The sequence below is a fragment of the Rhopalosiphum padi genome, chromosome 3 (assembly GCF_020882245.1).
Source record: "Rhopalosiphum padi isolate XX-2018 chromosome 3, ASM2088224v1, whole genome shotgun sequence".
NCBI classification, from domain to species: Eukaryota; Metazoa; Arthropoda; class Insecta; order Hemiptera; family Aphididae; genus Rhopalosiphum; species Rhopalosiphum padi.
The window spans coordinates 25,510,243-25,533,586 of record NC_083599.1 but is presented as its reverse complement, the minus strand read 5'-3'; the positions used below and the strand labels follow the sequence as shown (position 1 = coordinate 25,533,586).

Genomic DNA, 23,344 nt, shown 5'->3' with positions numbered 1-23,344 from the left:
TAATATATTCAATACCCTTTGAGGCACCTGCTATATCATCTCAGTTTACTCAGTATATTTACTAATTACTATACACAAACTTCGAATTAAGCTTCAACATTTTCGTTGAGTTGACACCAGAATCCTATTTTATATTATTTTAAAACACTCAACAAAATAAAAGGGAGATACAATGAATACAAATAATTATGAGTTATAAATTCTAATTTAATTTGATTCAATTTTTTAGTATTATTTATGTTATTTAATCAAAGTACCTATATTTATTTTAAATTTGATACAAATGTATCATATATTATGTGACTTTATTTAATTGTATCTTTTTAATATAATTACAACTGTTCACTTGACTATAATATATTACAATCCTTATATTTATTTAATCTCTAAAAATTGGATATTATACTAATATAAGTAGAACTTTAACTTAACTGATTAAATATTTTACAAACAATGTGATTAATAACAAAAAATAACTTTAAATTATGGTTCTATTGTTTCAGAAAAACCGTCAACAACAGTCTAGTCGCTTATAAATATGTATTATTTCAAGTCAATAAACCGAATGTATTTTGTAATTAAATAAAAACATCATGTTTTATTATCTAACATTGCATGTCACTACGTTAGTTTATTAAAAACTTAAAAGCTAATCTGTTCCTAGAAAGAAAATAAGGAAATATTTCCTTACGCAGTTTTAACTTATAAGTTGTAACAATAAACCATTATAAATTTATAACCTATGGGCACCGATTCCGATTATTAATAAGAACAGCATTAATGTTGAATAAATATATGTATTATATATTAGTGCCCGGGGCATAATTATTGAAGTATTATATTTTGAGATTACTTAAACTACTACGATTTAGTCATTGAAAATCTTTCTCGAACAAATAAGGACAAATTACGCCACGGACCGAAGTTTGAGATGTCAAACAATAAAATATAATATGTCAAAATAATTTCTGAAGCTAACTACATATATAAATTTAGATTATGAGTTTTTAATTAAACATCTATTTTTGTGTTAAATATTTATTTTCTATGTAATGTGATTTCCAAATGTACTTGACCATACTAGTTTTTTAATGTTATACACTTTTTAATTAAATAATTATTTGAAAAAAAAAATAAACAATCAATATTTGTATTCTCTTTAACTAACATAAGATATTTTATAAAAAATCTTTAAAAATGGTTTAAGTTGACTTGTGTCACATCAAAACGGCTTAGGTTAATTAACTTTATTAAATTAATTAATTACTAAGATTAACAAAATAAAAGAAATAATTAAATAGTTCACCGAATAAAATTAAACGAAAATGTCTTTTAAAAAATGGTTGATTTGTTAGTTATTGATTTTAATTTTATATAGAATAATATTATTTGCGAACAATGTCTTAAGATTGGAAAAATATATGATTACAAATTAAAAATTAAGATACAGTGTTTATGAATTGAAGTGGAAAATCACTTGTTGTTTCTTGGTTCAAATTGTTATTAATTTTTAAACTATTTTGTATATACTACAGATGATTATATTTCATAACAATTTAATAAAGTACATATATAGAATATAATAGAAAAAATAAGTAATTATTGACTACATGCTTATATTTATTAATGATTACTTATCGATATAGGTTAGGCCTATGAAGCGAATGTGCTGAGACCAATACCAGTTTTACCGTGTGTCCAGCAGATGCATCGTTCCTGAACTTACGAGATTCAGCCATTCAGGTCCTTACCAATATTTAAATTTTTAAACTGTTATAGAAAATGTTAAATACCTTACTATTTATTTAATTTCTTATAAATACAAAAAAAAATAGAATAATAATTCAATATGAATTATTCAAACATTAATTTATTTGAAAATAAATACTTGTAAATATTGTAGATGATCATTATTGCTACCTCGTATGCAATCGATGTGTTTATGAAATTGCAACGAAAGACGCTATTATAATATATTGGTGTGAGAATATAATTTCAATAATTTTACTTTTATATTTAATTTATCTACAAGTTTAAAATATAAACCATTCAAGTCTATAACAACAGTATATTTATAGCACTTTAATTTATATTATTAATACATGACTGACCAAAACCTTGTCAATTTATATTTAAAAATAAACAAACCAACTGATGTTTATTGAAGTAATTATGAAATAATAGTAATTTTAATTTTAAAAAAACACCCAACTGTAGATTTTTATTTAATCAAAGGAAACTAAAAATAACTAAACTAGAAGTAATACACTTATTATACCAAGGTGATTGTTGTATATTTGAACTACAAATAAAACCTTTTGGAACTAATTGAGTCCCTGACTGTTTAAGGTACGTACTATTTGAGTTTCATGAAATTAAAAATATAATACTAATTGAGTTTACGTCGTTAACTCGTCAAACTCAAAAAATAAAATTTACTTGTCATTTCTACGAACATAGGAATATTTGTCACAAAAAAAACAAAAAAGTAAATATGGTTAAAAATATATTTTTTATTTATTTTGTAAAATTTGAATACCTATCTAAAGTGTGTAATATACTATTTATTATTTACGGTACAAATAAAATACAAAATTCCTATAAAAATAGCCTATTTATGTATTATTATTATATTATTAATTATTATTATTTCTATCTGACGAAAAATCGTAAAAATGATATAAACGATATCACGTAATCGCACATAAAAATATATAATATGTAATTTTCTTTTTAAATATAAGCTTTTAAAATGAAATATAATGAACCTTGTCATCATATCATAGAATGTTTTTATTTAAATTAAAATTCAAGCGTAAAGCAATATTAAACTATTATTATATGAACGATTAAAAATGGAATTTAGTCAGAAATAAAGAATTAAATGAAAAATAACAATTTTTATCAAACAAAATTAATTCATTTGTTGTAATTTAAAAAATATTTCCTTATCAAAGAAAGTTGAAACTTTCTAGTTTCTATCATTATGCAGTATATTATAATTGTTTATACAAATCTTAAACTATTTGTGGATAAATAAAATATTTTACTGGCACTAAAGCTAGAAAATGTGATACAATGAATAAATATTTATTATAAATATTAAATTATGCTTTCCGCAATTTAAAAATATCGAAAAGATGGTTTTTATGCACAGTTTATTGCACAGTTTTATTCGATAAGCGTCTACTTCATTGCTCAGAATTATTTTTCGTATTAATGAACTAAAATCTACTATGCAGCAGAAGCGGGCTTTCCGGTTATCTTGTCATTTTTTTTTTTTACTAATTATGGGCAGCTGTCGTTCATTCAATCAGGTCACGGAAAGTGAAGAATTTTTTTTATTCAGTCAAAATGTTAACCACTTTTACTAAAAATGTATTTTATATTTGTACAGTACTAGCGACATTTTACACTAAAATTATAAAGAAAAATATTACAGTTATGGTTTTATTCGCTGAAAAATAAGATCAAAACAAAATATAGTACTTACTTATAAACTTTTTTTTAACCTTTTTTTACTGAATTTTCGTTATAGGTATACTTTGATAGTTTTAAACAACCTATCAAGGTTTAAACAACTCGGGTCCTACTTTTTTAAGGTATTGTGAATATTTAATTAATCGATTATGTGTAAAGAACTATAGAACAATGATAGCCACAGGTATCAGGAGATGGCAATAGCGGAGCACATTCGCGTTAAAAATTTGGTAAAAAATTTATTTTTTTTTTTAATATTTATTTTAATTTAATTTTTTATTTTAAAATTAATAGGTATTTGTGCAATGTCAACTGGTTTCCATTTAACAGACAAAAACCTTGCTTCTATTTGTGAAACATTAAATGATATTTTATTAATTAAATTTCATAACTTAACAATAAATAATAATGGATTCGGCACTAATTTAATATCAGAAACCACAATACAGACAATCACTTTGTATTTTCCATAAAAAAATTCACTATCGTTCAGGATTTTTAAACAACAATAGTAAACTGAATAATCACAATTATTATACCTATATCTAAATATGAACTTGTGAAATTAACAAGCTATTCATTAAATATAAAACGCCTGATAAAATATTTAAATGTGTTAGTACTTATTGTGTCAGATCCTAAATATGATATAAACAAGCGGTTCCCAAATTGTGCACCGCGGTGTCCTAGGGGCACCTCGAACACTTTCTAAGGGCACCGCGGTCCACGTGAAATTGGTTATCGATGAGTATTTTTTTTTGTTCTGTCTTTCGTGTTATTCACAGAAGGGCACCGTGGCTAAAATTGGGTCCAAAAAAAGGCACCGCGGAAAATAAATCTTGGGAACCGCTGATATAGACTATAGCGTCTATATTATAGACGACTTAAAGCCATATTAAATAATATTTACAAAATCGTCCTAAAAAAAGGTCCCAAATACAATGTAGAGTTGTTAAATATGTATGTATTTGTATAATTGTGCATATTATAATATGTTCTGCATTTTTTAATTTTTCAAATAATAATTTATGAGGATCCTTGTATTTGATTTTAAGTTTAATCACGAACCTTATAAAGAAAAAAAAAGTAAAAATTTAGAATGTTTATTAATAGTAAACGAAGAGCAAAAATATCGTGCCTATGAATGCCTATTATTTTAATTAAATTTATTTATAGTTTCGTGGTAATAATAATACCAGAATCAATAACATTTAATAAATCAAATTAAGATTCTATAATAATATGCTGATTTATATATTTATATCTTCCACAAATCCATCGCTATTTAGATTTAAATTGTAGATATCAACTTTGTACAAAGTACAAAACAATAATTAAATACATTAATAATAATACAGCTTATAAAGTTATAAAATATAACATTAAAAACAATTTGACAACATTTAATTTAATAACGAAAAATAATAAACTCAGTGAATTATGATTATAAATAGAAAATATTATATAATATGTAAACTTCTATAAAATTAGCTTATGTAATTTCCTATATTAACACAGTTTTAACTCCTACATTTGATAGTTTAAATTTTTACTCTAGATAGAGTAGTATTAACTCATTTACTAACTGTTTTTAAGTAAATGATAGCTTTAAAAATATTTAATTTTTTAAATTTTTTTTTTTTTTTAATCATTTTTGTCATTGTTATATATTAATACATATTTAAAAAGGTAGGCAAGTGGGTATCGCTCTCCTGTATCGTACCTAGAGATGGAGAGTAGGTCACTATAATGGTTGTGTTAAATTTGAATGCAATGACAGGTATCGTTGTATACGAAAAACGATTCTGAACGAAATTAATTTGTCAACCTAGGATAATTATTATAGTAGGATATACTATTATATTATTAGTTTATTACCTATATTTAATTTGTAAATTGTAATGTATCGTTATTTTACGTGATTTCGAAAAAATTAAATTTCATACGCTCATAAAATTTTTTCTATATTGACGCTAGAATTTTTTTTACAGTTACTTGAAGGAAAACTTATGGATAACCTTGTTTTGGGTTTTTTAACCTTAGGTATAAATCACAAATATTTTACGAATTTTCAACTTCAAAATTCCTTGCAAATTTTCGCAATTTTGATATATTTTGTAAACATTTGAATTTTAAATGCTTATAAACAAAAATTGTGACTAATTATTTTTGATTTTTTTTTTACTACGATAAGTACAACTTATAATAAACCTTGTATTCAATTTTAAAGATTTTTTGGAAACCAAATTTTTTTATCGGCATTTCAAGAAAAAAAAATTTAGAAAAATCAAAAATTTCAATTGTCTCCAAATAATTTAAAAAAAGTCAAAATATTTTGAAAATTTAATCGTAAATAGATAGCGTTAATATAAACATTTTGTGAAAATGTCAAGGATTTACAATAATTCGCTTTTGAGTTACAGCAAAATCAAAAAATCGATTTTGTCAAAAAGAAGTTATGCGTAAAAATCCCCGTTTTTTCCGTTACTTTTTCAGGGTTTTTCCTGATGCTTTTGAAAACTACTGAAAATTGTTTACTTTTGACCCATCAATGTACCTATAAGATTCATTTTTATTTTCAATGTGGGGCTGAAGTCAAAAATCAAAGCACAATTACTACTGCTTCAAAACGTGATAACTGACAGACACACACACACAAAAAAAAATACACATCATTGTAAAATTAATACATTCATCACTCCGTTCAGAATCTAAAAAAGACAAAAACTTTAAATGTCTATATAAATCACAAAATATTTTGAAACTATTATATTATGTTAAGAAAAAACTAATATGAAAATGTATTTTGGTGAAAATGTCAAGTCTCTCCAATTATTCAATTACAGTATAATAGTATAATGTAATTATTTTAAAACGCCACCCTCATAATGAGAATCAAAAGGTCAGTCTCAAGACGTGTGTGTGGGCTGCAACCCAGTTATGAAAATATAATTTAATATCGTTTCTTTGATTCTGAACAGAACGATATAATATGTATTTATTTTAGAATTATGTGTGTTTTTTAATTTATTTATTTAGTCTTGTGTCTATTATTGTCGCCTTTCGGACCAGTAAAAATGCTTTAATGTTAAATTTTGAAGGATATTTCTACTAGACAATTTTTATCTTCTACTTATTAATATAACATTAATGTATGTAATATATTATTCTACAAAATTCCAAAATAAGCTCATGATATTAATGTTTCGAGTATACTTTTAGTGTTTGACTAGTAAATATAATAAACAACGGTTAGCTCTTAGTTAATAGTTAATGTATATTGTGTAAAAATGTACGATAATGTGTGATGATTTCTATTTTTATACTTTATTGGCAATTTTTTATTTACGTACATTTAAATGTTTTATATTTATAATTGACTTTGAATTTTAATTAACTTGGTGTGCATTATACATGTAGAGCGAATGATGCTTTTGACCTACATCAAAATTAATTGAATTGAAAAATCATATAATAACCATTTCAGTCAATATTTTTATTTTGATTTGATTAATATTATATGCTTAATAAAATATTTTAGAGGTAGGTAAATAAATAATTCGATAAATTAAAAAAAAAAATTAAAAGTACTTTATTTCATTGTATTAATAATACTGTCAATGTATTAATTTATTTTCAACCACTAGATAGTTTATAATTTATAATACCAACAATTATATGCTTATAGAATATAACTAGTTAAAATATGTATCTTTGTATTACTATTGAATTTCAATATTGAAAATACATGTCATTTTATAAAATTAAATTAGTTATTAAATATATGTAGAACGTGGAATTTTATAAATTGATACCGACGTGCATTGGTACTTTGAGGGTGAAAAGTAAAAAAAATACTTTGAAAATAATTGTAAAAATGGAAATATTTACGCAACACCGTGTTTTTTAATTTTTATTACTCATAATATATAAAGTCGTTTTCAAAATGAACAATATTACATAGATTATAGTTAGACCTTATAGTTAAATTTTAAACTAATCAATTAATTAAAATCGATTGACGATTTTTATATAAAAATTATAAGCCAATTACTATTTTGGTAGGTACATTTTTGAATTTTTCCCCGACTAATGTGAACAAATTTAATGGAATTTATCGTATTTCGTTTGTCACTAATTATCACAAACTACGTTAGTACCTATTATATAATATATAATATATTATTATATTTTATGTTCATATTAATTTCAATAAAATAGAACACGAATCATATGACCACAATTGTATTCCTTATATACATTTATAGGTATCTTCATAGACTTTCACCATATAAATCGTTATTTATTGCAACATAACGACGGCGACGTTTCAATAATTTTTTTTTCTATATATTCAACGCAAATATAGATTATATATTTATAAATGTATAGTTTTTTTTTTTAATTAAATTATTAAATAGTCTACGTAAGTAAACAACAAATTATTAACACGCATTGTGTCATTTTATTTCTTAGTGCATATTTTTTACATTTTCTCGTTCAAGTATATATTATACTCCGAAGGCTTATAATGTTTATTATATTTTTATTGCCTACTTGTTTATCGCGCATTATTGATAATCGATATGCATTGCTTTTGTTTTATTACGTACTATTATTATAATCATCAAATTGATTTTGTTTAATATTTACATTTCTGTACGTAAATAATGCTTTACGATTTCAGAAAATCCTTAAGAATATGTCTCAGTGTCCGGCCAGGCCTGTGAATTCAAATCACGTTACTCAAGACTAACTTTTAGATTTATTTTTATAATAGGGACTAATTTCATTTAAGAGACCCGCCAAAAAATTATTGTTTGAAACAATTCTACACACGTTTACACGGTTATTTAATATTATTCCTATTTCATATAGCATTCGCTTATTTTCGCGTAACGTTACATACCTCTACGTATTAGGTATGTATTTAATTTATAAGACTATTTTTATACCTTTATTATACCTGACGATGATTAATTGTTATTATTCACGACGTGTAAAAATACTTAATGTTCGATTTATTATTTACTTTAATTTAGCTGATGGTTGAAAAAATAGTTGAAAACAAATGTTGTCATGAATAATTGGTACGTACCTCTATAATATTACTCTCGTTCAAGGTCTGGTTATGTCGTTCTGAACATACCTATACAATATATATAAAGAAGAAATCGATATCATATAAACGTCATTATATATCATACGACGTATAAGTGAAAATCGTATAAGAAATAGGATTAACATCCATTTTAAGTTAATTTCTTAAATATTTGGATACATGATATCTGTATAATGGATGATTATAATTATCAGTTATCACGTATGCATTATATGCACATAATACATAGGTAGGTATTATAGTTCATTTAACCATAACTTAAATTGTTCATTCATTTTCTCATTAATTTAAGAAATAATTTAATTTACTGTGATTGAAATAATTTAGCTTTGTCAATCTATAATCAATTTAAAATTAAAATTTTTGAAATTATTATCAGTTTTAATGATTTTACACAATATTATATATTACTGCAACTACACAGTTTTAAAAACAAATAATCTAATACTATAATTTTTGTTCTGTTTGAAAATTATAGTATATTTTGATGATACATCAAAAATACTCTTTATGTGTGCTTCGTATTAACTATAAAAGTAGATCGCCTTTTTTAATCAGACTTAAGTAAATATTTTTTTTCATGCTAATCTTAAACGTCTCGCAAGTCAATTATATCATTTGTAAATATGTGTTCACTTAACTTAACTTGAGTTAATTATTTTCATTAATTTGCTCACTTTTGGGCTATTATGGTTATACCAGTTGTGTATCTATAGTATTTCAGTGATTATATTATTATAATTAGGGAACAGATATAAATGTAAATTGCATTTTTTCTGAATGTCCGAAAACATTGTTTTCCAAGCACAAAGTTAATTTCATACAGCAAGAAATTAAAAAATGTAACTTTTATTTTGCATTTTGCTACATTTTTAAGACTTAATTGATTTTTAGAGCATTTTTTTACATGAGAATTGATAAAATTGGATAAAAGTTAAGCAGTACCTGATTACACAGTGCTATAATGAAACACAAGGTAAAAATATAACAAATGTATCTATATACATTGTATATTCATTTTTTGAAAATAATTTTCACAGTAAAAAGAAGATAGGAAAACTAGAAGATGAGGAAAATGATATGAATAAATTAATACCTAAGAAAAAAAATATATAATTAATTAAACAATTTTTTTTCAATGTTAAAGATAATTATTTTAAGAACATTTGCCATTTTTTCAGTGCATTTAAAAAAAAATTTCTATCATGAATGCATTAAATCGTATTTTTTAAGGCATTTTTCTTGTTTCTTAGAGCATTTAAATCCGTTCACTAAGTATAATATTTGTATTGCATAATACTGGCATAATATTTATTAATAAGAATTTAATTTTTGAAAATAGTAAAAAAAATGTTTTGTACCAAACGACTTTATATTACCTGTAGAACTATGTCAATATGCATCGCTGTAATAGGTACTTACATATATTTTATGAAAATTGTATAATATTATTTTTTTTTTTGTGTTAAGATATGTTTTTTATTGTTATATATCCATTTACTTTTATCAATTGTTTTTCATGAATGAAATATATTTACTGTAGTCTATTTATTAATATGTAATAACGTTTTTTTTAAATACATATTTATTGATACAGTTTGTTAACTTGTACATGATTATGCCAACCTATGCAATAAGTTCGTTCGAAATACCTACCCAATAGTTTTGATAACAATGGTATCAATTTATTAATTTATTACCTCATCAGAATGATTCAATATAGTAACTATTTTTCCAAATTTACTTCGTTAGTCCAGACATACCCCATAGTACGAAACATTTAATTTTAACGGTGCAACCAAATATAGTTTTGATAATATTTTTACGAAACCAATATTATGATATATAATTATTTGAAATATTAACCATTAATACCCATATATTTAGTGTAACACCAACCAATATGGCAATATATCAACAAAAAAGCACGTGTAATCAAAGTTTTTTTTGAAAAATATCGATATTAAATCAATTAAGTAAAACTGTGTGCGTTTAAATGTTTATTTGATTACTTATCCATATATTATAATTGTAATAGTATAATGCTGACTTTTTAAAATGTACATATCAGTTTTCGGTGAGAAGTTCGTTGATCAGCTGGTATGATTATTTATTATAGTTCATTGAGCGGTTTATCGATAAAAACAATTTCTCTGTAAGTTATAGATGCATAATAATATATAATATACTAATGTGTATAAATAATAAGCGATTTAGTATGCAAATTAGCTAAACACTCTTTATAACATATTTTATATTATTATAAATAATTATATTATTCGAGTTAATAGCAAACTGTACTCTGTAGCTGTATGACCTGTAATTGGTAAGCTGCTGTTGACATTTTCCTGTTCCGTCTAACGTTTTTTTTTTCCAATACATGTATATTATTATTATATATATGCAGGTACTTTCAAGGTCGAATGAAGTAATAGGCGCGGGGATCTCTGGGGATCTAATCGAATGTATATTGAACTGCGCAATAGAATTACAAATTATTTTGATTGTTTATACCATATAATTTACAAGAGTAACATGTTAAGCCTATCATATGATACCAAAACAAAATTACATAATATTAGGTAGACATATTATTGTAAATTGTTTTTAATAAGTGATCTATTTCTAAAAGAGAGAATAGGTTTTTTTATACACATTTATACGAAAAAAAAAAAAAAAAACATGATTTATCGCATCAATTGAATAGATAACGCAATACAAACAATTATTTATACTTTTATTTATATCAATTTATGGTGAGAGTGGTGGGGGATCAGAATTAATGCACAAAATCTGCACTCTGCAGCATTTCTGTCTCTTGTCTGAATAACAAGAAACATCGTCGTCGTTCAAACAAGAATTTTAACACATTAACGGTTCAAATAGATTTATATTTGATACAAATTAAAAATAATATAATAATAGTAGATAATAATATATTCTATCTGGTAACTTTTTATAAGACACTTTTTAAATGATATAAAACATAGTATATGATCCTTAAAAATATATGACTTTACTTTACTTTATAAAGGAAAAAATGGATGAGTCATCCTGAATACATATATGATAAAGCAATAGATTTTTTTTCATGTACCACGTTTCTGAAGACATTATTGAACTTTTTTAAGTAATTCCAAATGCCAAGTACTCTTCGATAATATTTAGTGCATCTTTTTCCAATTTTAAAATAGTGTTTTATGATTACTTTTTAATATTAAAAAGAAATGACCAATTATCGAATTCATGATTTATCTTCAAATTAAAACATAATAAAAAGTCTACGTGCAGTCTTAGATAATACTCTTATAATATTAAAAATTATATAATGCATGGGGTCAGTTATAAGTAATTTTCTGCAATAAGAAAGATACAAAACAAACTTTTGGATATACGTTGTCAAATATTCCTAGCCATTAAGTAGAAACTGTATAAAGTTAATCCACGTGTACATTAAAGAATAATTTATATAAAAATATATTTTTTTTTAAATTAACATATACGTATGTGAGAATATTTAAAAAATATTTTATTAAATAATTATAATAATATGTTTTTTTTATATTTTAACATTAAGTATAAAAACTAAATATATTGTTTGAATGGCAGAGGTTCCCAATTATGATATCACGAACTTGAGTAGAGGGCACGCCATGAAATTATTTTAAATAATATATAAACCATAGTTACATATTTTATCAATTAAATTTAATATGAAAATTATTTTATAAAAAATAATACACACATCATTTAAAAAAAATTCATATTAGTTGGTTCGCTATTACCTCGAATTTACTTATTTAGTAATAAATAATTAATTTTTAATATTCAAAGTATTTATTTTTTTTTATTAACATATAACTAATGTTAAACGTATACAATTTTTTAGTTTATGTATAATTAATGTTAAAAATATTAAATTTTTTTTATAAAATATAATGATATATGTGTACATTATAAATGATTATACGACCTAACTAAAGAAAATTGAAATTATAAAATATAAATATAAATACTGTCTATTATACATTATATTGCCACCTACAACTTGCACTGTAGAAAAGTCTTTCATAATATATGATAATTTTTTATACACAATATAGTTTTCAAAAGTATTTTAATTCTCTTTGAGTTAATAGATATTTAAAAATTTCCATTTTTTTTTATTTATAACTGTCGATAAAAAATTATTGACTGAACAAAAATGCTTAAAAATCTAATACAAGGTTTCTCACGAGATTTTAATATTTCAACAAAAAAATATTAAAAATATTAAATAAATACTCACAATATTTTTTTATAAGTAATTAAATTAAAATGTATTTTGTTTGTAAGAAATTTATAAAAAAAAATTATTTTATATATCTAAGATTTTAAAATTGGCTACTAAATTGCTCATAAGTTATTCAAACCTAACCTACAAGCGTTTCAAATTCAAATGTTTACGACATTGCATATTTTCCTGTATAATTACTATTATTTTCTAAACGAATTTTGTATTTTGTTGTAATTCAAAAACGAATAAATGTAGATACTTGAAATTTTTATAAAATGGTTATATGATTATTTTCTATACATAATACTATAAATTTAATTAGTAGGAAACATATTTTTATATATTATTCATTGAATAATTTATTATTATAATCTTGTATAATAAATTAAAATTTTTAATGGATTTCTTATTAATGTAAAAAAAAATAAACGAAATCAATTCGTCATAATCTATGTATACAATTGTTATTAACTTATTTAACTTATATAAAACTTATAACATTGTCAAATAAAAAATAAATAAATATTTTTTCTTGTATCGTATAATAATATTCTGTATTAGATTTTTTTATGCTATTCAAATTTCAATATAAAAATTATATTAACACGGCGCATTAGATATGCAATTTAGATACACCATCCCCGCATGCCATAGTTTTTTTTAATATCCGCAGTTTGATCTATAATCATTATTACATTATAAGTTATTACTAAGGTTTAATATACAAGGTTCACAATTTATAAGTTAAAAATATTAAATGGTAAGAACAAATAATTAAAACTTTTTATATATGAGGAACCAAGATGTTGAATCTCTCAAAATATTCAAAATAATATTGTAGTACTTTTGTTTTAATCTTGTCTCTAAGAGATTTATAATTGAAATTATAATATGTAAGAAATTTAAAAAAAAATGAAAAATAAAAGTCATTAAATATATACAAATAAGTATTAATTTTGCATTAGTCGTCAGTCGTCATCGACTTCGCATCCGATATTAATTAATGATATTACTATGATGGCGGACATATAATTTTCATTCGCATAATAAGATAAAAAGCTTTAAAGATAGTTATATGCATTTTACGATTAATATTTAACTAGTAAAATTGTATACATTTAGAATTATTACAGTTCACAGCGGCACCATCGTTTTCCCGGCTTTTAGATGCACCGATGTATATATTTCACCACTCGAACAAAGTTCAACTTTTTTAAAAAGTCGGGGTTTTTAATTTTTTTAATTGGTTTTTTAACAATGTTATTCCAATTTGTTTAAAGAATATTCTATATTTTTTTTATAATTTTGCAATCAATACTTTGAGAATAATTTTAAAAAAATGTCAAAATATGTTCGGAGTCGCCCTGTTGTACGGTACATCTTAGTTTAGGTAAAAGTAATATTGTTTATAAACTAACTGATTTTTTAAATTATTTTTTTTTTTTTAGTGAAGAGAGTTTGAAATTTGTATCGATTTAGTTCATTCGTGGCGATTCAATGGCAGGTGAGATCAAAAGTATTATAGTGATTTCTAATTAATTTTTTTAAAGTAATTGTGTATTCTTTGGAGGTTAGAATTAAAATTATGTGATAAAATGTTACTACTTACGAATTTTAATTCTTGATTTAATGAAAATTTAAGTCTTAACATATCAAGTGAAGGGAATGAAGGATTTCAGCTTTATTTAGGACTTTTGGCATTAGACTTGAGTGGTAAGCACCAATAGACTTTGTAAGACCGGAGTTGTATATAATGTATAATTTCTTGAAAGAACTTATTATAATATTCTTTTAATAGAAAAATTAGAATCTATCATATTTATAACTTTATTTAAAAATATTTTTTCTAATTTCCGTTTTAAGTGATTATAGTTAGTAATTGATTAATTCATAATAAATATTATAATAAATAAATCAAAAAATATTTTACATCAAGCTATGCATGATACGCACCAACTGTTGAATCACTGCTGTAACTAAGATTCACCTATAGAAAAAATAATTAACTTAAAGGTCACGGTACAATATTTATTACTTGATAAAAATATCAATAAATTGTCTGCCTATCTAAAAATAAGAATACAACTAATATTTACTGCGAGGTCATGCGTAATAAATCATTTTTATTAAATGTTGTAGAAACTAAGTAAAAATAAAATTGTTAACAATTATGTAAAAATTGCATTCTTGCAAACACCTTTACTCTTTAGGTTTCACTAGTTTTTATTAATCAATTCTGGTTTAAATTTATTTAAAGTATTTATTGAAATATATATATATATATATATGATTTGAATAGTAATCTTTCTTACCACCGCGTAGTATCATTAACTATTCGCTTGACAGAAAGAGCTCATTTTCAAGCACTTCAGCTGTCATTGAAAATTAAAGTTTTGGTGTAGGCATGATGACAAAAAAGCTATTTGCAAATACATTTTTTACATGGGTTATAGGTTTAAATAAAGTATAACAAGTAATCGCTACTTACACTTCCCCTCGAAAAAAATTATCGAACGTTATAAAAAGTAAAAAATACTTATTTTACAACAATAATAATTGCCAAAATCTTGGACAATAACAAAATATTTATTTTTTTTCTTAAATCTAGTTAATACAATTATAATCTATTCCATGCATGAAAAAATATTTCTCGTTTTACCGTTTTCGGCTACGTGTGAACGAAGCTATTCTGCAATGCGTAAAGTTAATACATAGCTGCGTATGAGTTGCAAAGTAAAAATGTAATAACTCTTCAATATTTTACATTGAAAAAAATATCAACATCGATATTAAGAACGCTATTGATAAATTCGTGAATAAAAATATGTTTATTATTGTATTATAATAAATAATAAAATATTTATTGTGTTATAAATTAATGACTTTTAAAATGCATAATATGTATAGTAATGAGTATTTGGTTTTTTTTTTAATTCAACGATAATTCGAGAAAGTAAAAATGGTTTTGCAAAAAAATTCCCATTTTCCCCTAATTATTTTCCCACAATTATTAAAAAAAATGTAAGAAGATTATTATTTATTTTTAATCCCCTTTAAACACTACAACTAAATTTACTTTTCTACCAGAAAGATATTGAAGTTGACATTTGGTGCATTTCTACTACTCCAAAAGATTACCTATAACTAATGAGTAATGATAAGCACAACAATTATTAACTCACTGAGTACCTATAAGTCATCATAATGAATGTGTTAAATTTGAATATGAAAAACTATTAAAACTATTTTGAGTGGAAACAGTGCTTTATGCTTTTATCATACGTAATCATACACTTAAAAATATATAGTTATATTAATAATTATTATTAAGTAATTATTAGTAATACACTGGTACAATAATAGTATAAACTACAAATAGGCAATATTATAAAACAAATTGTTATTATTATTATTAATCTAAATATTTAAAAAATGTAATTGTTTTTATAAAATATAATAATATATTATATGTAAAAGTTTTAAATTCCCACGAAAAATATTTTTGAATTACGATATTAATTAAATTATATTTTTATCACACTTTTATCAAACATACTTTGTTTTGCGCTTACCTAGCAATTACCTAGCATACACCAATAAAAATATGTAAAAGCATAAAATAACCAATTATACTATACTAGAATACCTAGCGCACAATATATTATAAGTATGCAATGAAATAGCGATTTCGTCCTAAAACACTTGTCTGATTTTCGCCAGTTTAACTGAATCCTACACACAGGCATAAATGTATATATTATATATATATATTATAATAATCAGGTACATAGTTGACAGCCGACTGTTGCATACTTATATAATATGATAAAATGGTCAATAAAAGTGAAACAAACTTGACATAATTTATAAAAACGAAAATAATAATAATAAACAATGTATACCGTAAGGGCCACCCGTGGATATATTCGATGAGTTATTAAACGGTAGATATAAAATACAATTGAGAACCTTAACCCGCCGTGATCTACCAACCAGATAGTCTCTATAATGTATATTGTCCATACAATACACAATTTGAGACGTTTTTTTGACATGCCCCGCACAGCAAAATTATATTTTAAAAATACTGTGGAAATATTGTTTTTTGAAATTAAAAAATATTATAATTTTTGGCGTGCCAGATAAAAATAAAAATTTTATATTCTTAAATTATTTATTATGAAAAAAAATACTCTCTAAAACTTTAAAATAATGAAATGTATAAACAAAAAATTCTTCGTTCTAAAATTTAAAGCGAGCTGTATACAATAGCGGCGCGGGCCGAATTTTGGGTTGTCAGAATGTTTTAAAATATTGTCAAAATATTTAATTTCTAAATTAATTTTAAAACTAATTATTATGTACATCTATACTTTTTACTTCCAAGTAAAACTATTGGACATTGGTACTTATACAAACACATTTTGTTTAATCCAAATGCATTTGACGCCATATAAAATAATACGCAGATTTTGAGTCAAATATTAAACCATTATTCATGTAGTAGCTTCGTAAGTATAGCCTAAAGCTGAGCTATAAAGTGCTGTCGGTTTCGTTTTGGTTTAGATTTAGCCTGACGGAAGAAAATATAAAAATTATGTTTGTCGAATTAGTTTAAAAATACAGATTCCAAAATAACACAAGCATTGAAATATTTTTTTGTTTATCTTTATTTTTTCCCAAAGAAGTTGAAAATGATCACATGATTGATTAAATGAAATTAAGATCAATTAATACAAAAATTTACAAGATTCCACAACGTATTTATTTTAAAATAACCCAATAACAAGCAACAATAATTATAAAAACCACCCTAGTATATAGTAAGTACCTATATTATAATATAGTCATTATGGCTAAGTCATATAGGTAAATATGATGGCTTTTTATAATATTTCAATTTAATACAGATATGTTTCCCATCATTCTTGGCGGCGATCTAAACATTGATTTAAAATCTACTTATATATTATAGTCGATACGGTAATAATTAAAAAAATAATAATATAATATTATAATGACCAAAAATGTATCTATGATTCCTCAATTATTCTTGCCGAGAAAAATATCTAGTAGGTACTTAGTAGCATTCTACTATACTACTTTGTACCTATATAAAGTTATATATATATAGTATAAATATGTATAAATATATGTTGTATGTATGTATGTATGTATATTGTATGTTGTATGTATAAATATTTTTCCTTAGGTACCTAAGTACCTATAATAAATTATGAATATGTAAGGTAGGTAATACAAACTAAAAATGATCATCGTGTCACAGAAAGTTTGAAAGTATCGTCAAAAGCTATCGTCTAAACACAAATGATGTTCTTAACTTTAAATTTGATTGATTTAGCTGAATTCAAATTTTCCACGTATGTGCGTTGCAGACATCCTATTAATAAAATATTATCTTGATCAGAGATATGTATTTGACATTTATTTTATAGTAAATTCTACAAAATAATGATTTTAATATGTACCTAATATATGTATAATTGTATACTTAATAAATTACAAATTTAATTTCACTGCAAACAGTGATGAAAACTATTTTACTTTTGTGTTTCGTTTATTCGTTACATCTGAGTAAGTATATAATATATCAAATTGAATACGATACTGCATGACGTTGTTACTGCGTATGAACGTTTAAATCTATATGGCATATAGGTACTTTGGTAAATCCTATATTATTCAGTATTCTAATAATATTAACGAAATCATTAATAGCGTTCGCACAACGCTAGCTGTTTCGTACGCTGTTGTATAAACCTACATTTATTGTGTAATTGTAGTTAAGTTTATACCTACTACTAATTGACTGTTATCATACGCCGAGAAGAAATATTACTTTCCGTGCTATCCATAGATAATTATGCTGGACAATTTTATTCTACATAAACCACCAAAACGGTAGCACCAAAAATTCTAAATCCACCTTGCTTCGTGGATTGTTATAAACCTACATAACACAATTACAATGCCTAACTATATGCCTATACCAAGTTATCAATAATTGATAAAATAAATGTTTTAATCGATTAAAATAATAAAAATAAATGTATTTTTTATACATAATTAAATATTGTTAAAATTGTACAGAAATCCGTGACCTGATTTCTTTTATTATCACACATTCCAACATTGCTACATTCCGCGTGGTAGAAGTTAGTCTATACCTACGTAAATTTGTATTTGGGGCTATAATACAGCACTTAGTTTAAGCGTATAGCTGTACAAGATTTGAACGCTGTTTGATGCCCGATGACTTTTTTTTATATCCCTATAGCTAAATATATATACACCTATACACCTATATACTTATATAGACATAGTTTTTTGATCGGCTTATAACAATCGTCACAAATGGTTGTTCAATCTTTTCTTTAACACCTTCCACGGAATATCGCTAACTAGTCTAGTATTTTCCTATTATTTCTTATCCTCCCCGGTAACGGTCCAAGAGTTCCTGCTTTTGTTTGCTCCATCAATTCAGCCACATATTTGGTCACGGCACCCGGTAACCACCTTCTCTAAAAAACGGTTACAAACATTTTATAATATTTAGTTGCATAAATATTTTGTACCCCGCATTGCTCCATTAAGATATTAGCCATTAAGTTACAATATTGTAATATTCGCCAATATCTATTGTATACAATATTATTGAAATTGGAAATAAATTGAAAACAATTTTACTGATCTTATTATTACATTGAATTCCTACTGATAATATGGTTTCTTTAACTCAATAATTAAATTTAAATAACTTAAACGAACACAAAAAAGCATTTTACACAGTCGATATTGTAATTTTATGGTTTTTAACTATAAATAAAGCAGTATAAATGGTCTCATATTAATGTGGTTATTATTATACTTATATTAGTATAATTTTATATATATTTATATCTAATAAAAACCATACAGAAATATATAGAATTAAAAATTCTTTTAATACCTAATTAACAATCATTATGTGTAACGTATGTGTAATAAATAATAGCTAATAAGTCAATAACACTATAAGTAGGTACACTTACTCCATAGTTTTCCAAGTTCAACAAAAATCCTCTACGCTTGGGTGTTTTGATTGGTGCTTGAATGCAATTTTTGTGGCCTACAATGACGGGAGGATGAATAGAAGACAAGAATATCATTCTGTCATTAGCCACAACTTTTTCCAAGGATTCATCTGGACGTAATATCCTGGAACAACATACACATTTTTTTTTCTTTCGCCGCCGCTTCTTCTTCTTAATAACATTTTTATTTTTGTTTTTTGTGTTGGTTAAAAGTTTGGCTTGATTTTCATTAATCAATTGCTCTGACATCGTTTTATAATTTATTATTTGAGAAATTTAATTTAATTTACATTTAACGTTTATAAAAATAGTTTTCAAATTTAATTATTTAAATTAAATTAGGTGTTATTTACATTTATGATGCGTTGCTATATAAAATCGAGTCTAGATTACCTATATTATATTTTATAGTTGATAACAATATATATTTTTAGTAACTACCTATCTATCTATTTAATTTCCGATTACCTATTTGTTTTGTTATAATTTATACAATATACGTTTATAGTACTTTAATGTATACAATACCTAATAAGTAATAGGCACCCCCAGGGTATATTGCCCAGCACGTTTTAAGATATAGGTACTGGTTAATAAATAGAAAATTATTTTTAATGTCCATAATGTTTATCTTCAAATATAGCTTATGGGAATCGCATCTAACGCTCAACCACCATTAACATAGTTTATTACTGCGAAATTTAATTTTGTTTACAATTTGAATTTTGAATTCTTGGTGTTCGTATCTGTCATAGATAAATAGAATAAGTTACCAAATATTGAGTATATAAAACCTTCACTTCAAGACGTTATACATTTTCATCATGCTTCATTTAATAATATACACTATACAGGTTGATATTATGTAATATACTAATATGGACCCAAAAATTATAAGCACAAATTCGTGAATTCCCATATATAAAATAATAACGATTTTCTTTTTACCTAGGTAAGGATATTTATAAGGACATCAAATAGAATATTGACTGGTTAATCACAGTTGGCAACCAAGGAGGAAGGGATATCTACAGTATATTTATTGTATACAGCCTTGTAAAGTATTTGAATACTATATATAAAATCCATTTTATAATAATTATTTTTCATAATTTGACAAAAAATTTTAAAATTAAAAAAATGCCACATCTTATTCTATAGGTAAGGGTTCTGTATTGTAATTTTTTAAGAATGAAAATCTAATAATTTTATTAATATTAGTTGAAATTTATGTTTAATGTATATGCAATATGTGAACATGTATTTACCTCTAAATAGTCAGACATGTTATAATCAAGGTGGATACATATATTTATATATCCACTTTGGTTATAGTATTTGTGTAATTATTAAAATCTATGGTCAGTAGTAACAAATACTAATGATATACAATATACATTTTTATCATAGTATTTTAAAAATATTTTTAATACTTTTTTATTCAAATACTACTATTCTATTATTAGTAAATAGTAGGTATCTTAATACTTTTTCAAAAGTATTTTTTACAAGACTGATTGTAACCATACTTATTTTTAATAGTAAAAACTGAAAAGTTAAAATATTAATTGTATAAAACTTTAAAAGTATAAATTAATTTATCATTATTTAAAAACGATATTTCCATTTTTTGCAGGGGCGTTTATTTTGAATATTAAGAATTCTAATGTAAAAATTAATTTAAACATTTTAAGAGTCATTTTCATCTAAATCACATAACAAATCAATTGTTTTCAGAATTTTGTTTAAGACAAAATAATTAATATTTGTACTATAATGATATTATGTATGTGCATGCTCAGCTTATATATACACAAAAATCTATTCACATGTACTTATAAAATTGCCTATATTGAACTACTCAATAGTCATATTTCCTTAAAATATACTTACAATCCATGGCAGATTTATTAAATGGATATAAGAAAAAAACCATATTTTGTACTTATTGACAATTATTATTATATAATTTATAAAACAACCCATACAAAATAAATAAATTCATTACTTACTCAAAATGTATTTAAAAAATTTCTCATAAGTACAAAACTTGCACAGTATAGAAAAAAAGTTCATATGAATATCATTGTTGTACTAACTACATGGTCTTTTGTTATAAATTAAATCTGTTAATTAATAAAATGTCAGACATAGTCTGTGCATTAAATGCAAGAAAGGTAAAAATGTAGTTTGAGGACTTTTAATCTGAAAAAGGCTTAATACATATTATATACCATTAATTGATTTTTTTAAATTGAGAACGCAAAATTATTTGAATTTTTAGTAAATTTACTTACTACTTGCAGACTGCTAATTTGTTAAATGAAAAAAGATACTGAAGATCAAATAGTATTCTATCTTAAACGTCTTCTTACAATAGTTTTTTCAATTAATACAAATTGAATTATAAAAATGTAAGGTTATATTATAAGAAGTAACATAGGTTTATTTTATGTACCACATTACCCAGTTTACCACATTTTATAACTTAATTGAATCTTATTAGTTATTTTTAATATTACAAATATATTTTTATCCTAACTTCATCAGAATTACTCACATTAAATATATAAAATCAATTAAATCTACCAATGTAATAAGATTAGGGCTAGTAGTTTTATAGAAAAATAAAAGTATAAGAACAATTAGTAAATATAATATTCTTCTGTTGTTCATAATTGATAATAATATTTTTTGTCATCAGGTAATTGCATCTTACTAATTTTACACTAAACAGAAAAATTGTGACTATTTTAATTCCTAGAATATTTATCAAATAGATACCAGTATTTTTTTCACAACTTATTGAATACTTATCTAAAATTATTATAATTTATATAAGAGTTGCATTATTTTCACATAAAATAACCACTTAACACTTAAATCATATTCACTGTTATCAAAAAAACGCATAGAATAATAAAACTAATATTTTCAACTCAAAAGGAATTTTAAGTATGTAGGTAATACATACAATTTTTTTTCAAATACATTTATGTATAGATTACAAATAATTGATAAAGTACTTTTTACTAATAATTTGTTAAAAATAATAATATAAGAAAAAATATTTTAGGTAATGTAAATTAAAATATTAAAATATCAAATAATATAGATAAATTATAGCAAGAATATCCAAATGTGATTAATTATTCATTAGAAAAAAACAAATAAAATAAATAAAAATTCAATAACGTTTGAATTTAAAAATGAATTAATGAAAAAATGACATACTTTATTAATAAATGTATTCTGGAAGTTGTTGATATTATTTATTATATTTTTATGATCTTTAACCTTCATATAGATACATTTTATATAATTAATATTATAATGGATACAGTCATAATGGTGTATACAGTAATAACAACC

General features: G+C 23.6%; 1 protein-coding gene across 1 annotated transcript; it reads right to left on the bottom strand.

Moving 5' to 3' along the window:
- Positions 1–18,929: 18,929 nt before the first annotated feature.
- On the bottom strand, positions 18,930–20,238 carry LOC132927895 (uncharacterized). Its single transcript, XM_060992473.1, has 2 exons — positions 19,931–20,238; positions 18,930–19,420 (listed from the first exon to the last, which is right to left on the bottom strand). The coding sequence occupies exons 1-2, from the start codon at positions 20,219–20,221 to the stop codon at positions 19,301–19,303; spliced, it is 411 nt and encodes a 136-aa protein (XP_060848456.1). The 5' UTR covers positions 20,222–20,238; the 3' UTR covers positions 18,930–19,300.
- Positions 20,239–23,344: the final 3,106 nt, after the last annotated feature.